Source organism: Saccopteryx bilineata, chromosome 8 (assembly GCF_036850765.1).
Source record: "Saccopteryx bilineata isolate mSacBil1 chromosome 8, mSacBil1_pri_phased_curated, whole genome shotgun sequence".
NCBI lineage: Eukaryota > Metazoa > Chordata > Mammalia > Chiroptera > Emballonuridae > Saccopteryx > Saccopteryx bilineata.
In genome coordinates, this window is record NC_089497.1 from 69,923,573 (window position 1) to 69,942,738 (window position 19,166).

Here is a 19,166-nt window from a genome sequence, read left to right on the forward strand (position 1 = left end):
TGCAATAGCAAGGTAAAGGAGTAAGCCCACCTCTACCAAAACCTAGATTCTTGTGCAGGGGGCCACCCCAGCCTGCCAGTCATAAGGGAGGAGAGGCTGGGCTCAAAAAATGGCTCATAACTCCCTCCCCAGCTTTCCCCAGCCCTGTACCTGTATAACATTGCTGTTGGAACTCTTAGAGTCAGCGCTGACGTAGACAGTGAAGAATGGGGTGGCTCTGTAGGTCCCTGCTACTGCCTTCAGCACCTCCATGAAGCTGTCCTGGTCCCAGGACCCCGTAACATTCCAACCACCAATCTGAGTAGAGGTCATAGGGGAACCTATGGCACAGGGGCCCCCAAAGCTTCCCAGGGGCCACATCCCACAGCCCACCCAGGGACTCTACTTTTTCAATGAGGTCTCGCAGCGGCTGGGCTCCCAACTCCTCAATGCGCTCCACCTGTAGGCAGGATAGGTAGAAGCGCTGTGTCTTCCGCTCAGCTTCGCTGCTGGAATTGAAGGTGGTGCTTTCTGTGGAGTAGAATTCAGGTAGCAACTATGCTGACTGCTGAGAGGGCTCCTGAGCCTGTACTTGGTCCCTCTTCTTGCCTTCTGAACAAGGGGCAGTCCTTCTAATGTAGAACCGGGAAGGCTGGCCAAAACAGCCAAGTGTGGCTTCCTCTCCCCTGGCCACCAGGAGCCGCCAAGACCGCTGAGCACTACATGCTCCCTGGTGCCACCACACCTCAGCAGTCTTCCAAACAGGCACAGCAGAGTCTCTTCATTATATTTAGAGGTCTGCCTCCCCAAACCTATCTCCACCTCTCAGAAGCCCTCTGCTCCCTGCACTGCTTTACCCCAGGAGTAGCCCCAGTCACCTAGTTATTTATTCATTCATGAAGATTTCTGAAGTAGCTACTAAGTGGCAAGCCTTGTGCTGCACAGGAGGCAGGCACTTGGCACAAGCCTCTCTAGTAAGCCCACTCACCAAGCAGGTGCTTCAGTATGGCCTGGTTCTGGTCCCAGAGGCTATTGAAGGTGTTCCAACGAGAACGCCCGGCAGGGAGGGGGTTCCTCCGGATCCAGCCTCCACACGAGAACTGGTAGAAGTCCTCACAGGGGCTCACCCCACGGTCAAGAGTCTCCAGGATTTTCCCAGCCACGCGAATGCATGCCTCTGTGAGGCAGGTGCTGTGGGATGGGTCTGTGGCAGGGAACACAGCCAAGGACAGGGTGCTGTCAGTCAGTATGGGAAAGAAAAATGCTTTGAGAGAGGCCAAGACAGCAAGAAGTCTGGGAAAAGAGAAAAGCAGGGGAAGGTGGCCCCAACCAGAGAATATCCTTGAGGCCCTTCAGTCTCCAGAGTCCCCACAGCTAGGAGTGCTGTGACAGGTGTGAGTGCACCTACCTCTGTGGTACTGGACCCCCAAGGCCACAAAGCAGCCCAGAAGCAGTGCAGCCAGCAGGAGAGAGACACCCGCCAAAACCAGCTCCAGCTGGGTGTGCGTGCCCAGGAGGCGTCTCCTTCTCTTCTGGAATCCCACCTGAGGAACACAGTGGGGCAGAGGGCTAGCAAGCTGCAGGTGCGGCTTGGGGGGATCCAAGATCACAGAAGTCCTAGACGGTGAAGGCGCAAGCAGTTTCCAGAGCCATGGAGCAAGATGCTACTGAGGTTAAGTCTGGGCACAGGGACAATGAGGCAGGCTGAGTTGAGTGCTGGACCTGTTTTGTGCAACGTCATGGCTTAGAGTCACCTCACCATAGTCCTAGCGCAGAGGCCAGAGTTGGAGCAGAGGTGGGGGCAGGTGACCCTCCAGGACAGCCAAAACCTGCTGGGTGTGCCAGGCTTCCTGCCAGGGCCGGGGCCTGATGAGGAAGGGAGAACCCCGTTGCCCACCTCCACGGCGTCCGGGGAGGGCCCGCCCTCCGCGGGGGTCTCGGGGGCGTCTTCGTCCCGCAGCACGGCCCGTTTGTACTCCACCATCTGCAGGAGAGTCGGGGCGCCAGCCCAGGTCAGGCCGATCGGGCCGCCGGCCCACCGCCGGCCCCAGGGCCCCCCGCCGCCTCCCGCCTGCAGCGAGGCCCCTTCTCCCTGACCCAGCTCCGTGGCCTGGGCTTGGGGTCCCCCTCCGGCTGGGAGCCGGGTGCACGCCGCCAGGTCGTTAGCCTCACGCTCCGCCTGAGACGGGGGGCTCTGCCCCGGAGCCCCGAGCCCCCACTCACGTTACCGCCGCCGCCCAGCTCCTGCAGCGCGACGTTCATGGTGGAGCCGGGGCTGCGGCACCTTAGGGCCCCCGGAGGCTGGCCCGCACCCAGGCCGCGTCCTCGGCCCCCAGGCCGGCCCCGCCGCCGCCCGCCATCGCAGCTGCCGCCGCAGCCCCGCGCTCGGCCGCCGCCGCCCCGCCTGCCCCGGCCCCGCAGCGGCGCCTGGGGGCGGGGGACGCGGGGGAGGGCCTCGCCCGGAGCCGGAGGCCCGCCCCGCCGAGCTGCGCGAACCTGCGGCCCTCCGGAACCGCCGGAGAGCTCGCCCCTCTGAAGGGCCAGCCCCCATCCCCGCAGCGCCTTCTCGCAAGCCACCCATAATTTACATTCCTTTGAACCTGCTGATATTTCTGGGCCCAATTACCCATATTGCAGGTCCTCCCATCCCCTTTAAACACCTTGGAGAAATTAGGCTCTATTGAACATTTTCCCCAGCAGTGCGCACCGCCGCTCTTCATCCATCACATGCAGAGCAGCTCACAGGAGTTGACCCACATACGGGGTGTCCACACGGTATCTACACACAGAGACCCAAAGTAGGCAGGCAAGCACCACCCAGCCCAACACACGGTCCACACACGCACAAGATGCTCTCACCGAATGTACGCACTGCCTACTCACACACAATGTGTGCATGCACACAGCTCTCAGCCCAACACACTCACACACACGCAGCCCACACTCCGACTCTGCTCGTACATGTTGCTCCAAGACTGCACTTTTACTCTCCAAGATAATTGTCATCAGATTATCTCACAAAGGGAGGGTTCCAGATGGTGACAAATTGGCAGGGAAAAAAACAGCCATCCACAGATATTTAAAGAAAAGACGTGTTCACACTTCTAACTTGAGGAAAGCAAATCATTTTATTTGGGAGGTTTACAAGAAGGAAAGAGGGAGGGAAAAACCCCAAGCAATATTTAACAGAAAGGCAATGGTGTGGCATCTATGCATCTGCCATCTGCCTTCCATATTGCCGTTCCTTCACCAGGCCTGATGGTGCAGCAGTCTGCTACACTGGAGGGTGCCAACGTGTTTTCTTTTACCACGGTTTTTTGTTTGTTTGTTTGTTTGTTTAAGTGCTTCATCTTCCACCCTTTCTCCCCAACATATTACAGGAATTCTACCTGGGAAGTCTGGGAGTGGTGGCAAGTCCATATCCATTTCTTGACTTTCTCCTCAGTTCTCAAACCTCTTGCTGCATGTGATTCTTGTGGCTGAGAAAAGGTAGATGATGAATGAATCAGGCTGAGAAATGTTGGACTGCTTTCTTTGGCATCTTCCACCCCAAAATTGCATGTTCTCAAATAGGAGACAGTGTGGTGTCATAGTTAGGATGAGAGATTCTGGATTCAGACTGAATCTCCTCATTTGTAAAATTGAAATAAGAATAATACCTATTCCAAATGATTGTTGTGGGAATCAAATAAAACAGTACTAGTGAAGTGCTTAGGACAGTGTCTGACACATGCCAGCACTCAATGAGTTAGCTGCTGTTAGTGTTGTTGTTATTAAAATCCCATAGGTAGAAAGGAGAATTGAAAGGCTGGAGAAAGCCTGTTCTGTTTCCCAGATAGCAGAAGAGGCAGATGGGTTTTAAATTAGTTGGGTTCCCTGAGCAAGGAGGTTTCACATCCAGCATACTGGGGTCTGCAGCCACAAGGCCTTGGGATAGTTGCTTGGGACAAGTCTCTGGAGTTGTTCACATTCCCTCTGATGACAATGTGGCGCTACAGCATGTACTTCTTCTCCCCTACTCCCAAGCCTGTATGAAGAAAAACATGATAGCAGGGTTGGTCCTTCCCCGTGGGAAATTCCACCAAGACATGTCATGTGAGTGTAACCAAAGCTACTATTAAGGACTTTCTAGCAACAGAAATAAGAAATAGTTCCATGACTGCTGCAATGTCATATTGGAAATAGCAAGTTTTTATAGCACTTAACTATGAGCCAGCCACTGTTCTAGGTGCTTTACATCTATGTACTCATTTATCTTCATGGCACTTATGAAGCCATTTTGCAGATGAGGAAAAGTGAGACATGAGAGGCTAAAAGTCATACAGTCGCAGAGCTGGGATTCAAACCCAGGCAGTCTGGCTCCTTTCTGGAGAGAAGCTGGCACTATAAATAGAAAGGAGGCCGTACTTCTCCCCAACAGTAGTTGCTTGTCTTCTGCCACACCCTCTCTGGAAGACTAAGGGGACACACATCAATTTTTTTTTATTTTATTTATTCATTTTAGAGGAGAGAGAGAGAGACAGAGAGGAGAGAGAGACAAGGGGGAGGAGCTGGAAGCATCAACTCCCATATGTGCCTTGACCAGGCAAGCCCAGGGTTTCGAACCGGCGACCTCAGCATTTCCAGGCCAACGCTTTATCCACTGCGCCACCACAGGTTAGGCCAATTTTTTAAAATTGATTTTAGTGAAAAAGAAAGGGAGAGAGAGAGAGGAATATCAATCAGTTCATGTATGTGCCCTGACTGGGGATTAAACTGGCAACTTCTGCACTTCTGGATGATGCTCTAACCCAGTGGTCCCCAACCTTTTCTGGGCCATGGACCAGTTTAATGTCAGAAAATATTTTCACGACCGGCCTTTAGGGTGGGATGGATAAATGTATCATGTGACTGAGACAAGCGTCGAGAGTGAGTCTTAGACGGATGTAACAGAGGGAATCTGGTCATTATATATATATATATATATATATATATATATATATATATATATATATATATATATATTTTTTTTTTTTTTTTTTTTTTTTTTTCTTTTTCATTTTTCCGAAGCTGGAAACGGGAGGCAGCCAGACAGACTCCCGCATGCGCCCGACCGGGATCCACCCGGCATGCCCACCAGGGGGCGATGTTCTGCCCCCTCTGGGGCGTCGCCCCGCTGCATCCAGAGCCACTCTAGCACCTGAGGCAGAGGCCACAGAGCCATCCTCAGTGCCTGGACCATCTTTGCTCCAATGGAGCCTCAGCTGCAGGAGGGGAAGAGAGAGACAGAGAGGAAGGAGAGGGGGAGGGGTGGAGAAGCAGATGGGCGCTTCTCCTGTGTGCCCTGGCCGGGAATCGAACCTGAGACTCCTGCACGCCAGGCTGACGCTCTACCGCTGAGCCAACCGGCCAGGGCCTCATTTTTAAAAAATAAAACATTGTTCAGACTTGAATATAAATAAAACAGAAATAATGTAAGTTATTTATTTTTTCTCTGTGGACCAGTACCAAATGGTCCACGGACGGGTACCGGTCCGCGGCCCAGGGGTTGGGGACCACTGCACTAACCCACTGAGCTACTATCCAGAGCTGCACATCAATTTCTTTCTTTTTTCCTTCCTTCCTTCCTTCCTTCCTTCCTTCCTTCCTTCCTTCCTTCCTCCCTCCCTCCCTCCCTCCCTCCCTCCCTCCCTCCCTCCCTTCCTTCCTTCCTTCCTTCCTTCCTTCCTTCCTTCCTTCCTTCCTTCCTCTCTTCCTTTTTTCTCCCTTGACAGACAGGAAGGGAGGTAGATAAGAAGCATCAACTCATAGTTGTGGCACCTTAGTTGTTCAGTGATTGCTTTCTCATATGTGCATTGACAAATTACGGGGGTGCTACAGCCGAGCCAGTGACCCCTTGTTCAAGCTAGTGACCTTGGGCTCAAGCCAGTGATCTTGGGTTTCAAGCTAGAGACCACGGGGTCATGTCTATGATCCCACACTCAAACCAATGAGCCCGTGCCCAAGCCAGTGACTTTGGGGTCTCAAACCTGTGTCCTCAGCATCCCAGGCTGACGCTCTATCCACTACACTACCTCCTGGTCAGGCCACACATCAATTTTCAAGGTAGAAAGACCTGGACTCAAATCTGGGGTTGATTCTTTTTCAGCTGTATAATCTTCATCAAGTTACTTGAAAACTCTTACCCTTAATTTTCTTCATCTGTAAATGGGAACAATCATTTCTATTTCAGGGTTGCTGTGAGAAATGCAGCCATGTATGAAAGACCCTGTAACTACTTTTATAGTGTTCTCAGTTTCACTAGGCTTGGCCTAAATGGACATGCCTTTTTCACAGTCCAAGTCATTTATTAGGCTCACAACTATTTCTTTTTTTTTTTTTTTAATAAATTTTTATTAATGGTAATGGGATGACATTAATAAATCAGGGTACATATATTCAAAGAAAACATGTCTAGGTTATTTTGTCATTAAATTATGTTGTGTACCCCTCGCCCAAAGTCAGATTGTCCACCGCCACCCTCTATCTAGTTCTCTGTGCCCCTCCCCCTCTCCCTAACTCTCTCCCTCCCTCCCTCCCATGTCCTCCCTCCCCCCACCCCTGGTAACCACCACACTCTTGTCCATGTCTCTTAGTCTCATTTTTATGTTCCACCAATGTATGGAATCATGTAGTTCTTGTTTTTTTCTGATTTACTTATTTCACTCCTTATAATGTCACAACTATTTCTGACTACATGCAAGTACCCTATTATAGGAGGCTTGTTCTATTCTATAATTCTATTTTCTTTCCTCTGTCTATAATCTTTCACCCTGTTTTATTCTCTCATTCTACTATTTTCTCTCTCTCTTCTGTTCTTTCCTGCAGCAGTAATCTTTTTTCTACATTGAGTGTATGACAGAGACTAGACAATAGTTTATGTGTTAAATTTACAAGGATAATGTCATGAAGACATTAAAATAGCAAACTTATGTTTGGTGTTGACAAAGATAAGAAATATTGTCACTTTCATATATTGCTAGTGGCTTATAGTTTTTTTAAAAGATTTTATTTATTGATTTTAAGGCGGGAGGTGGATGAGAAGTACTTGTTTCACTCTAGCTCTTCATTAGTTGTTTGTTGTATGTGCCTTAACTGGGCAAGCCCTGGGTTTCAAATCACGTGACCTCAGCATTCCAGGTCAGTGCTTTATCCACTTCACCACCACAGGTAAGATATGGCTTATAATTGGTGCAAGCTTTTGGTATAGCCCTGGCTGGATAGCTCAGTTAGAGTGTTGTCTTGATACTCAAAAGTTGTGGATTCAGTCCTTGGTCAAGGCACATACAGGAACAGACCTGTGTTTCTGTCTCTCTCTCTCTCTCCCCCTCCTTTTCTCTCTCTCTAAAATCAATAAATGAGTTTTTTAAAAATTGAATTAATAGGTATAAGTGTATGCACTCTTTGACCCAGAAAGTCTAATTCTAAGTAATTGTTCCAGGAAATAATCATTATCCACATATGTTTATATCAACTAGTTTTTGCTACATAACAAACCTACCCAAACTTTGTGGATTAAAACAGCAAACTTTTATTATTTCTCTGTTCAGTGGGTTAATTGGGTGGTTCTTCAGGTCTGGGACAGCTCCACAGGAGCTGAGTGGTCAAGCTGAATGGCCTCATTTACATGTTTGGGCCTCAGCTGGGATGACTGGGCTGTGTCTCTATGTGGTCTGTCCTTCTCCAGTAAGCTAGGCCAGGTTCTTCAAATGGTAGTCTCAAACTTCCCAGCAACAAAAAACAGAGTGAGGCCCAGCACATTTTTCAAGTCTCTGCTTACATCACATTTACTAATATCCCTGTTGGGCAAAGCAAGTCAAAGGGTCAAGTCCAGATTCAGGGTTGGAGAAATAGATGCTACTTCTTGATTGAAGGAGCTACAAAATATATGAGCCGTTTCTTCCCCTACAACATTTGTTCATCACAGCACTATTTATGATGACAAACAAACAAAAGAGGACTTGTTGAATAATATTGAACATCCATACAATGGAATACACTGCAACATTTACAAATGATGGAAAAGAAGAGTTATTGCTATGGGGAAATGTTCTCCATACAGTTAAATGGGGCAGAAAAGGGGTTACAAATTCTCATTTTTGTTTAGCAGAAAGTATAAAAGCACAGGTTAAAAAAAAAAAGATTGGAAGATTGGAAGTATTGGCAACAAAATGTTGTTGTGAATATTGCTAATGATTAGATTACTTTTAACTTCCTTATACTTTCCTGTATAATAACAGCTAACAGTTCTATTGTCTATCACTTACCTAAGTACTTCACATATATTAACTTATTTAAGCCTCACAATGATCCAATATGTAGATTCTATGAGTATCACTTTCCCTGTTTTATAGATGAAGACCCTAAGACACTAGGAAGCTTCCTAACATACCCAAAGTTAACATCAGGTAGAAGGCAAATCCTGTTTGAATCTAAACTTTATGCTCTTAACTATATTCTCCTAAGTCAACTGATTTGTCTGGGGCCAGAGTGTGATGTTTGGTAAATGGACCATATCATTGGTTTTAAACCTTTTAAAAAACATTATTAAAACTTTTTTATTGCAAATGTAATATACTCCAGAAGTATATATAGAATAAAAGATGAAATTCATTCTGCTGGGATCCCAGTCCCATCCTCAGAGGTAACCATTACTAGTAGTTTGGTATGTATCCTTCCAGATCTTTTTTTTATACTTATTTACATACCTAAACACACACAGTGCGTGTATGTATGCATATGTATGTGTATGTTCTTTTTCAAGTGTATAAACTTATACTCTACATTTGTTATTTGGTGACTCTTGGGCAGGCCTTGGAGCTCTTACCATGTCAAGCATTCAGATCTGCCTCCTTTTTTTTTTTTTAATTCATTTTAGAGAGGAGAGGGAGAGACAGAGAGACAGAGAGAGAGAGGGAGAGGGAGAAAAAGAGAGGGAGAGGAGAGGCAGAGAGAGAGAAGGGGGGAGGAGCTGGAAGCATCAACTCCCATATGTGCCTTGACCAGGCAAGCCCAGGGTTTCGAACTGGCGACCTCAGCATTTCCAGGTCGACGCTTTATCCACTGCGCCACCACAGGTCAGGCCTGCCTCCTTCTTTTTTGTGATTTATCAGCCTCTGCTAAGTAGAATGAGTCCCAGAAATACCTTCATAGTGTGGTATTCCTTTGAGTTGACAAAGTGGGAGCAAGGGGCCTCCAGAGAGAGCTTAAGGGAGGTGAAACGTGGTCATAAGAGATGTAAAAGGATTACCCAAAAGTATTTGTGACAGTATCTATTTGTTTCCTAGGACTGTTGTAACAAAGTACCACAAACTGGGTGGCTTAAAACAACAGAAACTTATTCTCACAGTTCTGGAAGCTAGAAATAAAAACTCAAGGTATGGGCAGGGCCATATTCCCTCAGAAGTTTCTCCGGAAAGAATTTCCTTCCCTCTTCCATCCTCCAGTGGCCCCCAGCAATCCTTGGTGTCCCTTGGCTTGCAGCTCTATCACTCCTATCTCTGCTTCCTCACCTGCCCTTCTTCCCTGTGCGTATGTATGTGTCTGTGCATCTGTCTTCTTGTTATAAAGACACCAGTGATTGAATTTAGGGCCCATTCAAATCCAATATGACCTTCTCTTAATTTAAGTAATTATATCTGCAAAGACCTTATTTCCAAATAAGGTCATATTCTAAGGTTCCAGGTGGACATGAATTTTAGGGGAGATCCTGCTCAACCTACTACACAGGCCTACAGTTTACACTTGAATAAAAGTGCCATTAGTGCTCAAACATCGAAAGGTATATTATTTTGTTTAGAAAATATGGATCAAGTCCACTAGGTTTTGAGGGATTTTCTTTCTTTTTAAAAAATTTATTTATTTATTTTACAGAGGGGGAAGAGAGCGAGAGAGAGATAGAGAGAAACAGAAACATCAATCTGTTCCTGTATGTGCCCTGACTCAGAACCAAACTCGCAACCCTGTGTGTGTGGAGGACGCTCTAACCAACCAAGCTATTTGGCCAGGGCAGAGGGTTTTCAACTGAGGAATTCAATACACAGTCACAAACACCACATACATTTTATTTAATTTAACTGTGAAAATGCATTTTTCGCCTGACCAGGTGGTGGCGCAGTGGATAGAGCGTCGGACTGGGATGCAGAGGACCTGGGTTCGAGACCCTGAGGTCGCCAGCTTGAGTGCGGGCTCATCCAGTTTGAGCAAGGCTCACCAGCTTGAGCCCAGGGTCACTGGCTCAAGCAAGGGGTCACTCCGTCTGCTATAGTCCCCCATCAAGGCACATATAAGAAATCAATCAATGGACAATTAAGGAACCGCAACGAAGAATTGATATTTCTCACCTCTCTCCCTTCCGATCTGTCTGTCCCTCTCTCTGACTCTCTCTGTCTCTGCCACACACACACACACACACACACACACACACAAAAAGCATTTTTCTTTTTTGTCTCATGGGCAATGATGTACAATACCAGAATTTTAAATAGAAGATCACAATGTAAAGAACTCCCTCCACATTTTTACCACATAATGGAAGCTTATATATTGCTATATCTTTACAATTTTGCACTTAGGTCTTTTGCTTTAATTATGATCCAACATGCACAGAAGGGACAGGAATAATATTTTTAAAGAAACAGCTAACCAAATAAATCCCAAATTAAATTGTTATTGCTCCAATCTCTCTCATTCTGGGGGGAGGTAGAATTGTTTCAATTCCCACCCAGTGTTCTCATCTTATTCTTGCTAAAAACCTATGATTCCATTAGCACTTTGGATGAGGGACAGCACATTAACTCCTGAGAAAACCCAGGACAATTTCATTTCCAAAACTTACCTTGATATATATTCTATAATCTCTATGCTTTAAACTAGAACAAGGAGGCACAGAAAGTTTCCATATTTTCCTAAAATGTTATAAGAGCAAATGAATTATTTTTTAAAAAAACTATAATTATAGGACTTTAAGTTCAGGGTCACAGAGGAAGTGGCAGAACCAGAATTGGAACCCATTGCTGGACCTCTAGTGGGGGGTGGAATTTCTGGACTCTCCTTGTGATTTTGAGACCCAGCCTCTATTGCCCAAGTCTCCAGGCACCTGTCTCCAGCTGGGCCTCCACCTCCAGCTTCCTTCCTTATCTCAGGGGCTCGGACACAGCAGAGGAGGGCTTGATAGGGATGGGCCCCATATCTGGGGCCTTGACTGAGGTTTGCACAGAGGCATCGTCTGTCAACGCCTTCCCCCTCCCAATCCCCCAATCCTGGTCCCTGAGGACATCCACCATTGCATTCGCCTCTGTGTTCCAGGGACTAACACTTGGTGAGGTGTTGGAGAAAGGACACGCAACATCTGGCAGCTTCACTAGCTACGTATCTTGGTGTGCGGCGCCGGGAAAACGCTTCAGCGACAGTGGAGACACCCCCTTCCCCCACCTCGGTTGTGCACTGAACTCGGGTACGCACTCAACATAGAGAATGATTATTACCCTTATTAGCGCTGTCATCACCGTGGGCGAACATGAGACACCCGTCTCCCTCAGGGCCAGTGATTGCGACAAAGCCCCAGAACGCTAGCAAGCAGCTGACGACCAGCCGGGCATAAGGGGTGGGGGTGAGTTCTGAGGGCGTGTTCCCGTTGGTGAGGTGAGAACTGTCACGTGATCCCCTTCAACGAGAGTGGTGGGGGGCGCCCTCTGTCCCTCCACCTCTGGACACAAGCAGATGCTCACCGCGTCCTCAGGCGCTCCGGACTTCCGCGTGTCACCTGGAGCTGGGGCGCCCCCGCAACGCCACCATTCATTCTTTCCGCAGTGCACGCGCAGCACGGGCTTCTGGGACCGGGAGAAATGCAGGGCGCCGCGGCGGTCGCTTTGAACCCAAGTTTAGGCGCCAGCAGCAGGGCTGGGGATGGGTATCTTCCCTGGTGCGCGCGTGTCGGCCCAGTTACCGAGACTTCTAGTTAAGACGGAGATACGTGGGGACTCGCGAGATGGAGGCACAGTGGCCCATTGTACTGGGGCCAAGCATGGAGAAAGGTACAGAAGGGCAAAAGCACTTAAGAGAAACGTAGACAGAGACCGTAATACAGAGTTGGAGCACAGAGACAGCTAGACAGATACATTAAAGATATACTGACATACAGATAGCCAGAGATATACACAGAAGGGCAGTCAGAGAAGCACAGACTCTAGGTGAACAGTTTAAAACCCGAAGAGCAATCTGATATAAGAGCGCGCCAATGGCGAGGATACCACCGACTAGTCTGAGCTATTTCCCAGTCCTGCGGATTCGCGAAGTCCCGTACCTCACCCAATATCCAACTGTCCCCACGCCGCGTTTCTGGTGTTCTGCCCCAAATCGAATGCCAGCGCTGCTCCTGCATTTCAGTCCTGACCTGCCCCCCAATTCCCAGTCCCACTTGTTCAGCTCTCAGTCTCCTTGCTTGCCAGACCTCCCGCCCCTTGGGTAAACTGGCTTGCTCCCGCCACCACCCCCGTCCCGCCTCTCCCTGACAATCCTGTACCCGTTGGCCAATACCATTCGCCCAGCCGCCACTCCTGCCATTGTACAGGACCCTCCTACAGCCACTTCCTCCCTTCCAACCTCTCCCCTGAGAGTCCAGCACGCTCTTGTCCCCCGCCCCGCCTCCCTCTGCTATCCGGTGCCCGCCCCGCTTCCACCGCGCCCCGCCCGCCGCGTTCTGCGGCAATCGGGCGCTCATCGTCATTCCGCTCTTGCCGCCGCCGCCACCCCCCCCCCCCGCGCACCACCCCCGCCCGGTCCCCGCCGCCGCCGCCTGCCCAGCGGCCCGGGAGGCGGAGGCGCGGGGGAGGAGGCCCCGCTTGGCTCCGCAGCCCCGGATGCTGCATGACTTCATCCTTCCGCCGGCTCTCCTGCTGAGATAGGGCCGGTCCGGCAGCTAGCCCGCGGTCCGCGCCCCACCGCAGTCCCGCGCCCACCCCGTGCCCGCCATGTCCGAGATCCTGCCCTACAGTGAGGACAAGATGGGCCGCTTTGGCGCCGACCCCGAGGGCTCCGACCTCTCTTTCAGCTGCCGCCTCCAGGACACCAACTCCTTCTTTGCGGGCAACCAAGCCAAGCGACCCCCCAAGCTGGGCCAGATCGGCCGAGCCAAGAGAGGTATGCGGCCCGGGCCTGGAGTCGCCGCCTGACCCAGAAACCCTCCGTCGGGCGCCTCCCGGCTGCGGTTCCCCGCCAATCGTGCGCAGCTCTTGCCGCAGACCAGCGCAGCCAGCCGCTAGTCGGCTGGGGTTTTTTTGGGGGGGTGTCCCGCTGTGTTGTCCCCCACTTTCCCTCTCCCGGGAACGCAGTGCCCCGGATTCGATGCTCGACACCTCTGGTTGTAGAGCCCTAGCGCCCGGGCGAGGGGGAGGGGCCGGCCGGGGGCATTTGGGGCTACCTGAAGTGGGAACGTGGGGCGACCGGCCGCTTCTTCAGTATCAAACGCTGAGTCGGTTGATGCTACGGAAGAACTTTGAGGTGGGGGGACGTCCGATTGGAGAGAAGGCTGGGGGACCGGGGGATCGGATGTCCCGGTTCTTTGCATGGGGAGGGGGCTCTATTGGTGCCAAAATCGGCAAGAGGGTTAGGCTGGGAAGAGGGCTGGACTAGCTGGGGATTCAGTTTGAGGAGGGGGTTCAGTTGCAGTGAGTGCTGAAGACGGGGATCCCATGAGCAAAAAGGTTTCTCATCAGCGCGGATGAAGGAGAGTTCATGAGGCGGAAGGGTTTAGACGAGGAGGTTGGACGGCTGGAGTCTTAGAAAGAGGGGGCGTTCCTCCACGGGAGGGGAGGGAAGGGATCTGTGGGAAATGGACTCCGCAGTGGGTTGAGTCAGCTGGAGAGTTCGGATGGGGAGGCTACTGTGGCACGAGGGGTCGAGGGGCGTTCCAGGGCCACAGGCAGTATCTGAGCGGGGCGGGGACCCATCCTCGCCGCCGTCCCCAAGGCTGCGCGGCTGACGCGCTTTCTCCCTGCACAGTGGTGATCGAGGATGACCGGATAGACGACGTGCTGAAGGGGATGGGGGAGAAGCCGCCGTCTGGAGTGTAGATGCGCCGGCTTGGGCGGCGGGCTCCGGGCCCAGCCTCGCAGAGGCCAGGAGTGCGAGCAGGCGATGCGGCTGTCGGCGCCCCCCGCCCCAAGCGCCCGCGGGCGGGGGCTGCAGGGCCGCGCCATCTCCGGGTCAGAGTTGTTGCCGCCGCCGCCAGGCACCCCGGAGCTGTCCGCTTCAGCACCACGGCGGCGGCGGTAGCAGCGGCGCGGACCCGCCTGGAGCCCGCCGCCGCGCTCATGCACTTTAGAACCTCGGGCCGCAGCCCCATCCCGCACACCGGAACGGACAGCGACCCGCGGCCCTCAGCCCCCGGCCCTCCCCATCCCGCACGGCTCCCCTGCCCCGCCCCTCCCGGCCGGTGTAGTCGGCAGACCCGGCTGCTGACTGGTGTCAGACCGCACCTGGTCAGGGATGTTTGGCTATGTATTTGCATGAGCTTCCCACCCACCTAAGCCCAGCCCCTCCAGGCCGCTCCTCACCCCACCCCTGTCTGGCGTGACCCCGGCCTCAGCCTCTTTCTAAGGGACTTCCTCAGCACATTTGTATTTTTATATCCGACTCTTTGTTTACTGGCTCTCCTCATGGTTAATGCCCCCCCCCACCCCATTGGTCTCGTCCTTGCTCTTCTGCGCCTGGCAGATAGGAATGGACAAGCCCCCAATATGGTAGCCAATACATGGCCAGTCAGCCCAAGCCTGATCACAGGCAGCTCTCTAGCAAACCCCTCCCCACAAGGTATCACCATCAAGGGCCCAGGTCTGATTTTACCTTGACCCCTGTGCCCTGACCCTGGGAACCCAAATGGGGACTGCTCTGTACCCTTGGATGACACTTGTGGCCCTAGAAATTTTCTCAACCCAGGGGTGTTCTTTGTAAATGTTCCTCCATCCTTACTGTACCAGGAATGTGTGAATAAACACAGACCAACCTGTGTGTGTGTGTGGCCACTGCTTGGATTTGCTCAGGAGCCAGGCAAAAATGGCTCCAATCCCTTTTGGGGAGGGGGACTGCAGGTACTTGAGAATCACAGGTGCATGTTGCTGGCAGGAAACAGTTGCCAAGTAAACAGAGGCAGGTAGCATGGCCTGAGGATCATTACAATGTAGATTTCCTGGGTAAATATACAATCAGAGCTGGAGCTAGGGTCAGAATCGTAATGCAATCTAAATTCAGTCTGCAGCCTCCTGTGGATAAATCCAGGTTGAATGGGGAGCAATAGCAGGCCCCAGGGATGCAGGTCTCTAAGTCTGGCTGGCACTCAGAGGGGCTGTGGAGGTTCAGTATGGTGGGAGAGGAAATTGGGGAGCCCAGGAGAGATCTGAGGAACCCAAGAAGGAAGCTAGAAATCTGGGATTCGGGATGTAATTTAGCCTGGGCTATATTGTGTCATGTGGGGTTGCTCCCATTTACTCTTAGGCAAGAGGACCTTGGGATATGAGCACCTTGGACCCAAACCTAATCTCTGAGTCAGGAATTACAATTTGAGGAGTCCAGAGCAGAAATGTAAGGAGGGTTCAAGGACCATGCTTCTGGCCTCACAGCTGAATGGCACTGAGGAAATCCTCATGATCTGAGTCCTGGAGAAAGCAAGGTGAGGCGGGAGGTCTTGGGGGTGAGAGGAGCTGGGTCCCAAGGGCCAGCTGGGCCACACTAAGCTCTTTGCCCTTGTGCATGAGGTAGAGATGGAAGTGGAAACCGTTGCCATAGGTTGCATGCCTCAGGGACCAGCCATAACGGGCTTGGGCATAGTGTCTAGTCCGAAAGTGGGGGGCAGCAGAGGTCAGCGAGATGAACCGGCCCCCAGGGACCAGTACTCGGCTTACCTGCAAGGCAGACAGAGAAGCCATTGGTAAGGAGTCCATCCCCAGGTTCTCAAAGGTCAGTATTACCCCAGATACCCTCCCAGTTACCACCCTGCATTCAGCTCTGCGGGGCAAAAAAGTGAGCCTCCTTCTGTGCCCCTGGTCATTCCATGGGGGTAGGAGCATGGGAGTGCTGTCAGGTCAGGGAGTACTGCTTTCCTGCCAAATGCTCACCCTCCCAGTCTGTTACCTATCTGGAACCTGACTGCTGCTTCTTCCCTATGGCAACCCAGTAGGCAATCATCAGCTTCTGTGAGTCTGGCCATTCCAGCCTTCTATAATCTTGACCCAGCATAACCTTCCCCTTCCTTCAGGTAACTCCAGTCTTGAGAATGATTGCTCCAAACCATGCTTCCTGCTGGCTTCTGAGTTCATCCAATCTCTTGAAACCTCAACCCTTTATCCTCACCTCTTGGTCTGCCCTCCTCTCTTGTTGCTCCCTCACCTCACTCAGCACCTGGTCCACAGTATGGACACCTTCAGACGATATGGTCCAGGGATCCCGTTCTCCAGCCAACAGAGCATCTAGTGTGCCCTTCTCGAGCACCACATCAAAGGAGCCACTGGGAAAACCTAGTGCCCGCACGTCCATGGTCTCCCAGCGCAGCTTGGGCACATGGGCATAGCGAGCCCGCATGGCAGCCACCACTACTGATGAGTAGTCCACACTGGTCACATCAAGGAAGCCCCCGAGGAACAGCTCATAGCTCAGGGCACTGTTCCCGCAGCCTGGGGTGGGAAAAGATGTATGGCAAAAGGGCTAGGTTAGCTTTGTTTTTCCCTCCTCAGTTAGCCATCCATTCCTGGCCCATTTTCTCTCAGCCCAAACCTTTCTGCACTGATGGAGCAGCAGCATGGTACAGAAAAGAGCATGATGCTTGCAGTCATACAGACACGGACATAGCCTGACTCGATCATTCCTAGCTGTGTGGAACTAGGAACTTGGATTTCTTAATCAGAAAAATGAAGATAAGAAGATTGAGCCTGCATACAGGATGTGCCACACTGAATTTAAGAACTAAAAGAGCTGGAGAAAGTGGCCAAATAAGTGCTGAATGTAGGACTTCAAAGATCTGTGTTCTAATATTCCCAGTCATAATGCCTTGGCAAGTCACTCAACTCTGAGCCTCAGTTTCCTCAGACTCGAAATGGGACAATATTGGTATCACTAGGATCATAATATTATTAGTAGTATTACAGTATTTCCCCATGTATAAGATGCACATTTAAAAAAATTTTGAGGTCTAAAAACTGGGTGTGTCTTATATGGTGGTTGTAGACTTTTTTACTTTTTCATGCTTGTTTTTATGCTCACTGTTGAAGACCGTGATTAGTCATCAGACACAGATGAGGACAAGCTAATGGATGGGAGTTTTGACAGTGCTGAGGTGTTGTATGAATTTTATGATGAATAAAACTTGAGTTCAATAACTTTATGTAATACATTTCCCCCTCCCCAAATTTCAGGCCCCAAAATTAAAGTGCGTCTTATACATGGGGAAATACGGTACCCTAATTCCTGACCTCTCAGAACATCTCTGGGAAGATTTCATGTTAGGGGTTATTATCCTGCTTTGGTTTCCAAGGCAGTTAACAAGTGAAGGGGAAATGAGGTTGGGAAACAGTGGAACTGATCCCCTGTAATTCCTTAATGTATGTACTGATCACTAAATATTGGGTTCTGCTGATGAGTAAGAGTCACTGACCTAAGGAGTTTATGCTTTGGAAGAAGGAACAGATGTGTAATCAGGCAATTGCCAGATAATGTGATGAATGTTTCAATAGTTTCAATAGGGACCGGGTATGGGAGCACATAGGATGATCCTTGTCCCCACTTTAGGTGGGTTGGGCAAGGGTTTCAGGGAAGCTGACAACCAACTAGTCTTAAAGAATCATAATGCGCCTGACCTGTGGTGGCGCAGTGGGTAAAAGCCACTGGAATGCCAAGGTTGTCATTCAAAACCCTGGGCTTGCCCAGTCAAGGCACATATGGGAGTTGATGCTTTCTGCTCCTAAAAAGTAAAAATTAAAAAAAAAAAGAATCATAATGCTGGTGGGAAGTGCCTGTAAAGCAGTCTGAAAGAGGCGGGGCCAGGTGAAGAATGTGTGCAGGTCAGAGGGGTGGATGTGGATCCACAGTCCAGACAGCATGACTTCCTTCGAAGATCTATTGCCCTCCAGGCCCTCTGGTGGTCAGTCTAAGCCTGAGAACAGGGCTAGATGACAGCTCCTGGTGGCCTCACATGGGGATACCCAGCTTTTGGGATTAGATTATCTTTAATCCCCATTTGTATCCTAAGAGGATCATAGGATCAGCTTTTGGGATAGCCCTAATCTAGCAGGGTTTGGTACCAGGTCAGGGCACCCAGAGGATGCTGGCTGGTCCTCAGCTGACCCTTCCTGTGTTCTTCTTCAGACCCCAGTCTGAGTACTGTCTCACCTAAGAAAAATCAATGTGTGCTTCCCTGCAGCAAGCTTTGGTAGACACACCACATGGGATTGGAGATGAGGATGGCTGAACAAGAGACCTTAACTCAGTTCAGTCTGCAATCCCACCATGTTCTCTGACCCACAATCCCTTTACCACCTACACCTGACTTCACACCCACAGAGCTCTGCCCAACTGCAGACAAAAGCAAGTGTCTTTGGGTTTGTAAAGGAATGGCATCTTCCAAGAGAACTTCACCAAATATGAAGAAAGAACAAAATCTGACCACAGGGCCAGTCATGCTTACAGTGATTTCCAATCCTGCTGTCTCAGTGCTTTGGGGCTAGCAACTCAGATGGGGCTTAGGAAGGCCCCTGCTTCCCTGGGTAGAGCCTTAGGGAAGCAGAGCCCTGGAGAACTGAGCCAGATCCAATAACTCATTGCCTGGGAGTCCAGAACTCTGTGGATGTTATCTCAACATCAAGAGACTGAGATGTAAGCCAGAATACCAATTCACTAATTCATAACAAGAAAAAGAGCCACGATGGACATTTGACAGTCAATTATCTGCTCAGTCCCTTCTCTATATATAGGAAAAATAAATTAAAGCCAAATTATGATCAGAAGATCCCTGTGGAGCATGGAATAAAGAAAGGAGACTCAGAGAAGCATAATGATGGCAAAGCGGGGGCAGTCATATGCATTCATATGCTACAAGGGTATTCCAGCCATAAGAACCAGACACACAAATCTTGAAGCAAAGTACTACCTGTTCTCTGAACAGTTGGTGATAAACACCTCCT

At 50.4% G+C, this 19,166-nt stretch overlaps 2 protein-coding genes and 1 long non-coding RNA gene across 9 annotated transcripts in view; 1 reads left to right on the forward strand and 2 right to left on the reverse strand.

Moving 5' to 3' along the window:
• The window catches only part of ECE2 (endothelin converting enzyme 2), a 35,726-nt gene that overhangs the window by 11,617 nt on the left and 4,943 nt on the right, over positions 1–19,166 (reverse strand). Inside the window, exons 1-6 of one of the 7 annotated variants that reach the window (XM_066240999.1) lie at positions 2,640–2,722; positions 1,739–1,963; positions 1,388–1,523; positions 968–1,183; positions 386–510; positions 151–297 (exon numbers count right to left, since the gene is read on the reverse strand). In XM_066240999.1, coding sequence (XP_066097096.1) covers positions 151–297; positions 386–510; positions 968–1,183; positions 1,388–1,523; positions 1,739–1,963; positions 2,640–2,699 — 909 coding nt within the window. In that variant the 5' untranslated portion in view covers positions 2,700–2,722. Of the gene's footprint in view, positions 1–150; positions 298–385; positions 511–967; positions 1,184–1,387; positions 1,524–1,738; positions 1,964–2,202; positions 2,366–2,639; positions 2,723–15,132; positions 15,897–16,380; positions 16,665–19,166 lie in introns of those variants that run through there. The other 6 variants (XM_066241003.1, XM_066240996.1, XM_066240998.1 and 3 more) reach the window with 6 other exon arrangements.
• On the reverse strand, positions 10,354–12,466 carry LOC136311895 (uncharacterized). Its single transcript, XR_010726841.1, has 3 exons — positions 11,727–12,466; positions 10,835–10,904; positions 10,354–10,388 (listed from the first exon to the last, which is right to left on the reverse strand). It is a non-coding gene; the product is annotated as an uncharacterized lncRNA (long non-coding RNA).
• On the forward strand, positions 12,764–15,006 carry CAMK2N2 (calcium/calmodulin dependent protein kinase II inhibitor 2). Its single transcript, XM_066241004.1, has 2 exons — positions 12,764–13,137; positions 13,999–15,006. Exons 1-2 carry the CDS (start codon positions 12,969–12,971, stop codon positions 14,067–14,069), a joined length of 240 nt encoding a protein of 79 aa, XP_066097101.1. The 5' UTR covers positions 12,764–12,968; the 3' UTR covers positions 14,070–15,006.

What these genes read in the sequence shown, in the direction of transcription:
- CAMK2N2 (XM_066241004.1), top strand. Translation starts at nt 12,969, where the DNA reads ATGTCCGAGATCCTGCCCTACAGTGAGGACAAGATGGGCCGCTTTGGC. An exon ending in GATCGGCCGAGCCAAGAGAG is followed by an intron (nt 13,138 to 13,998) that starts GTATGCGGCCCG and finishes CTCCCTGCACAG; the next exon opens with TGGTGATCGAGGATGACCGG.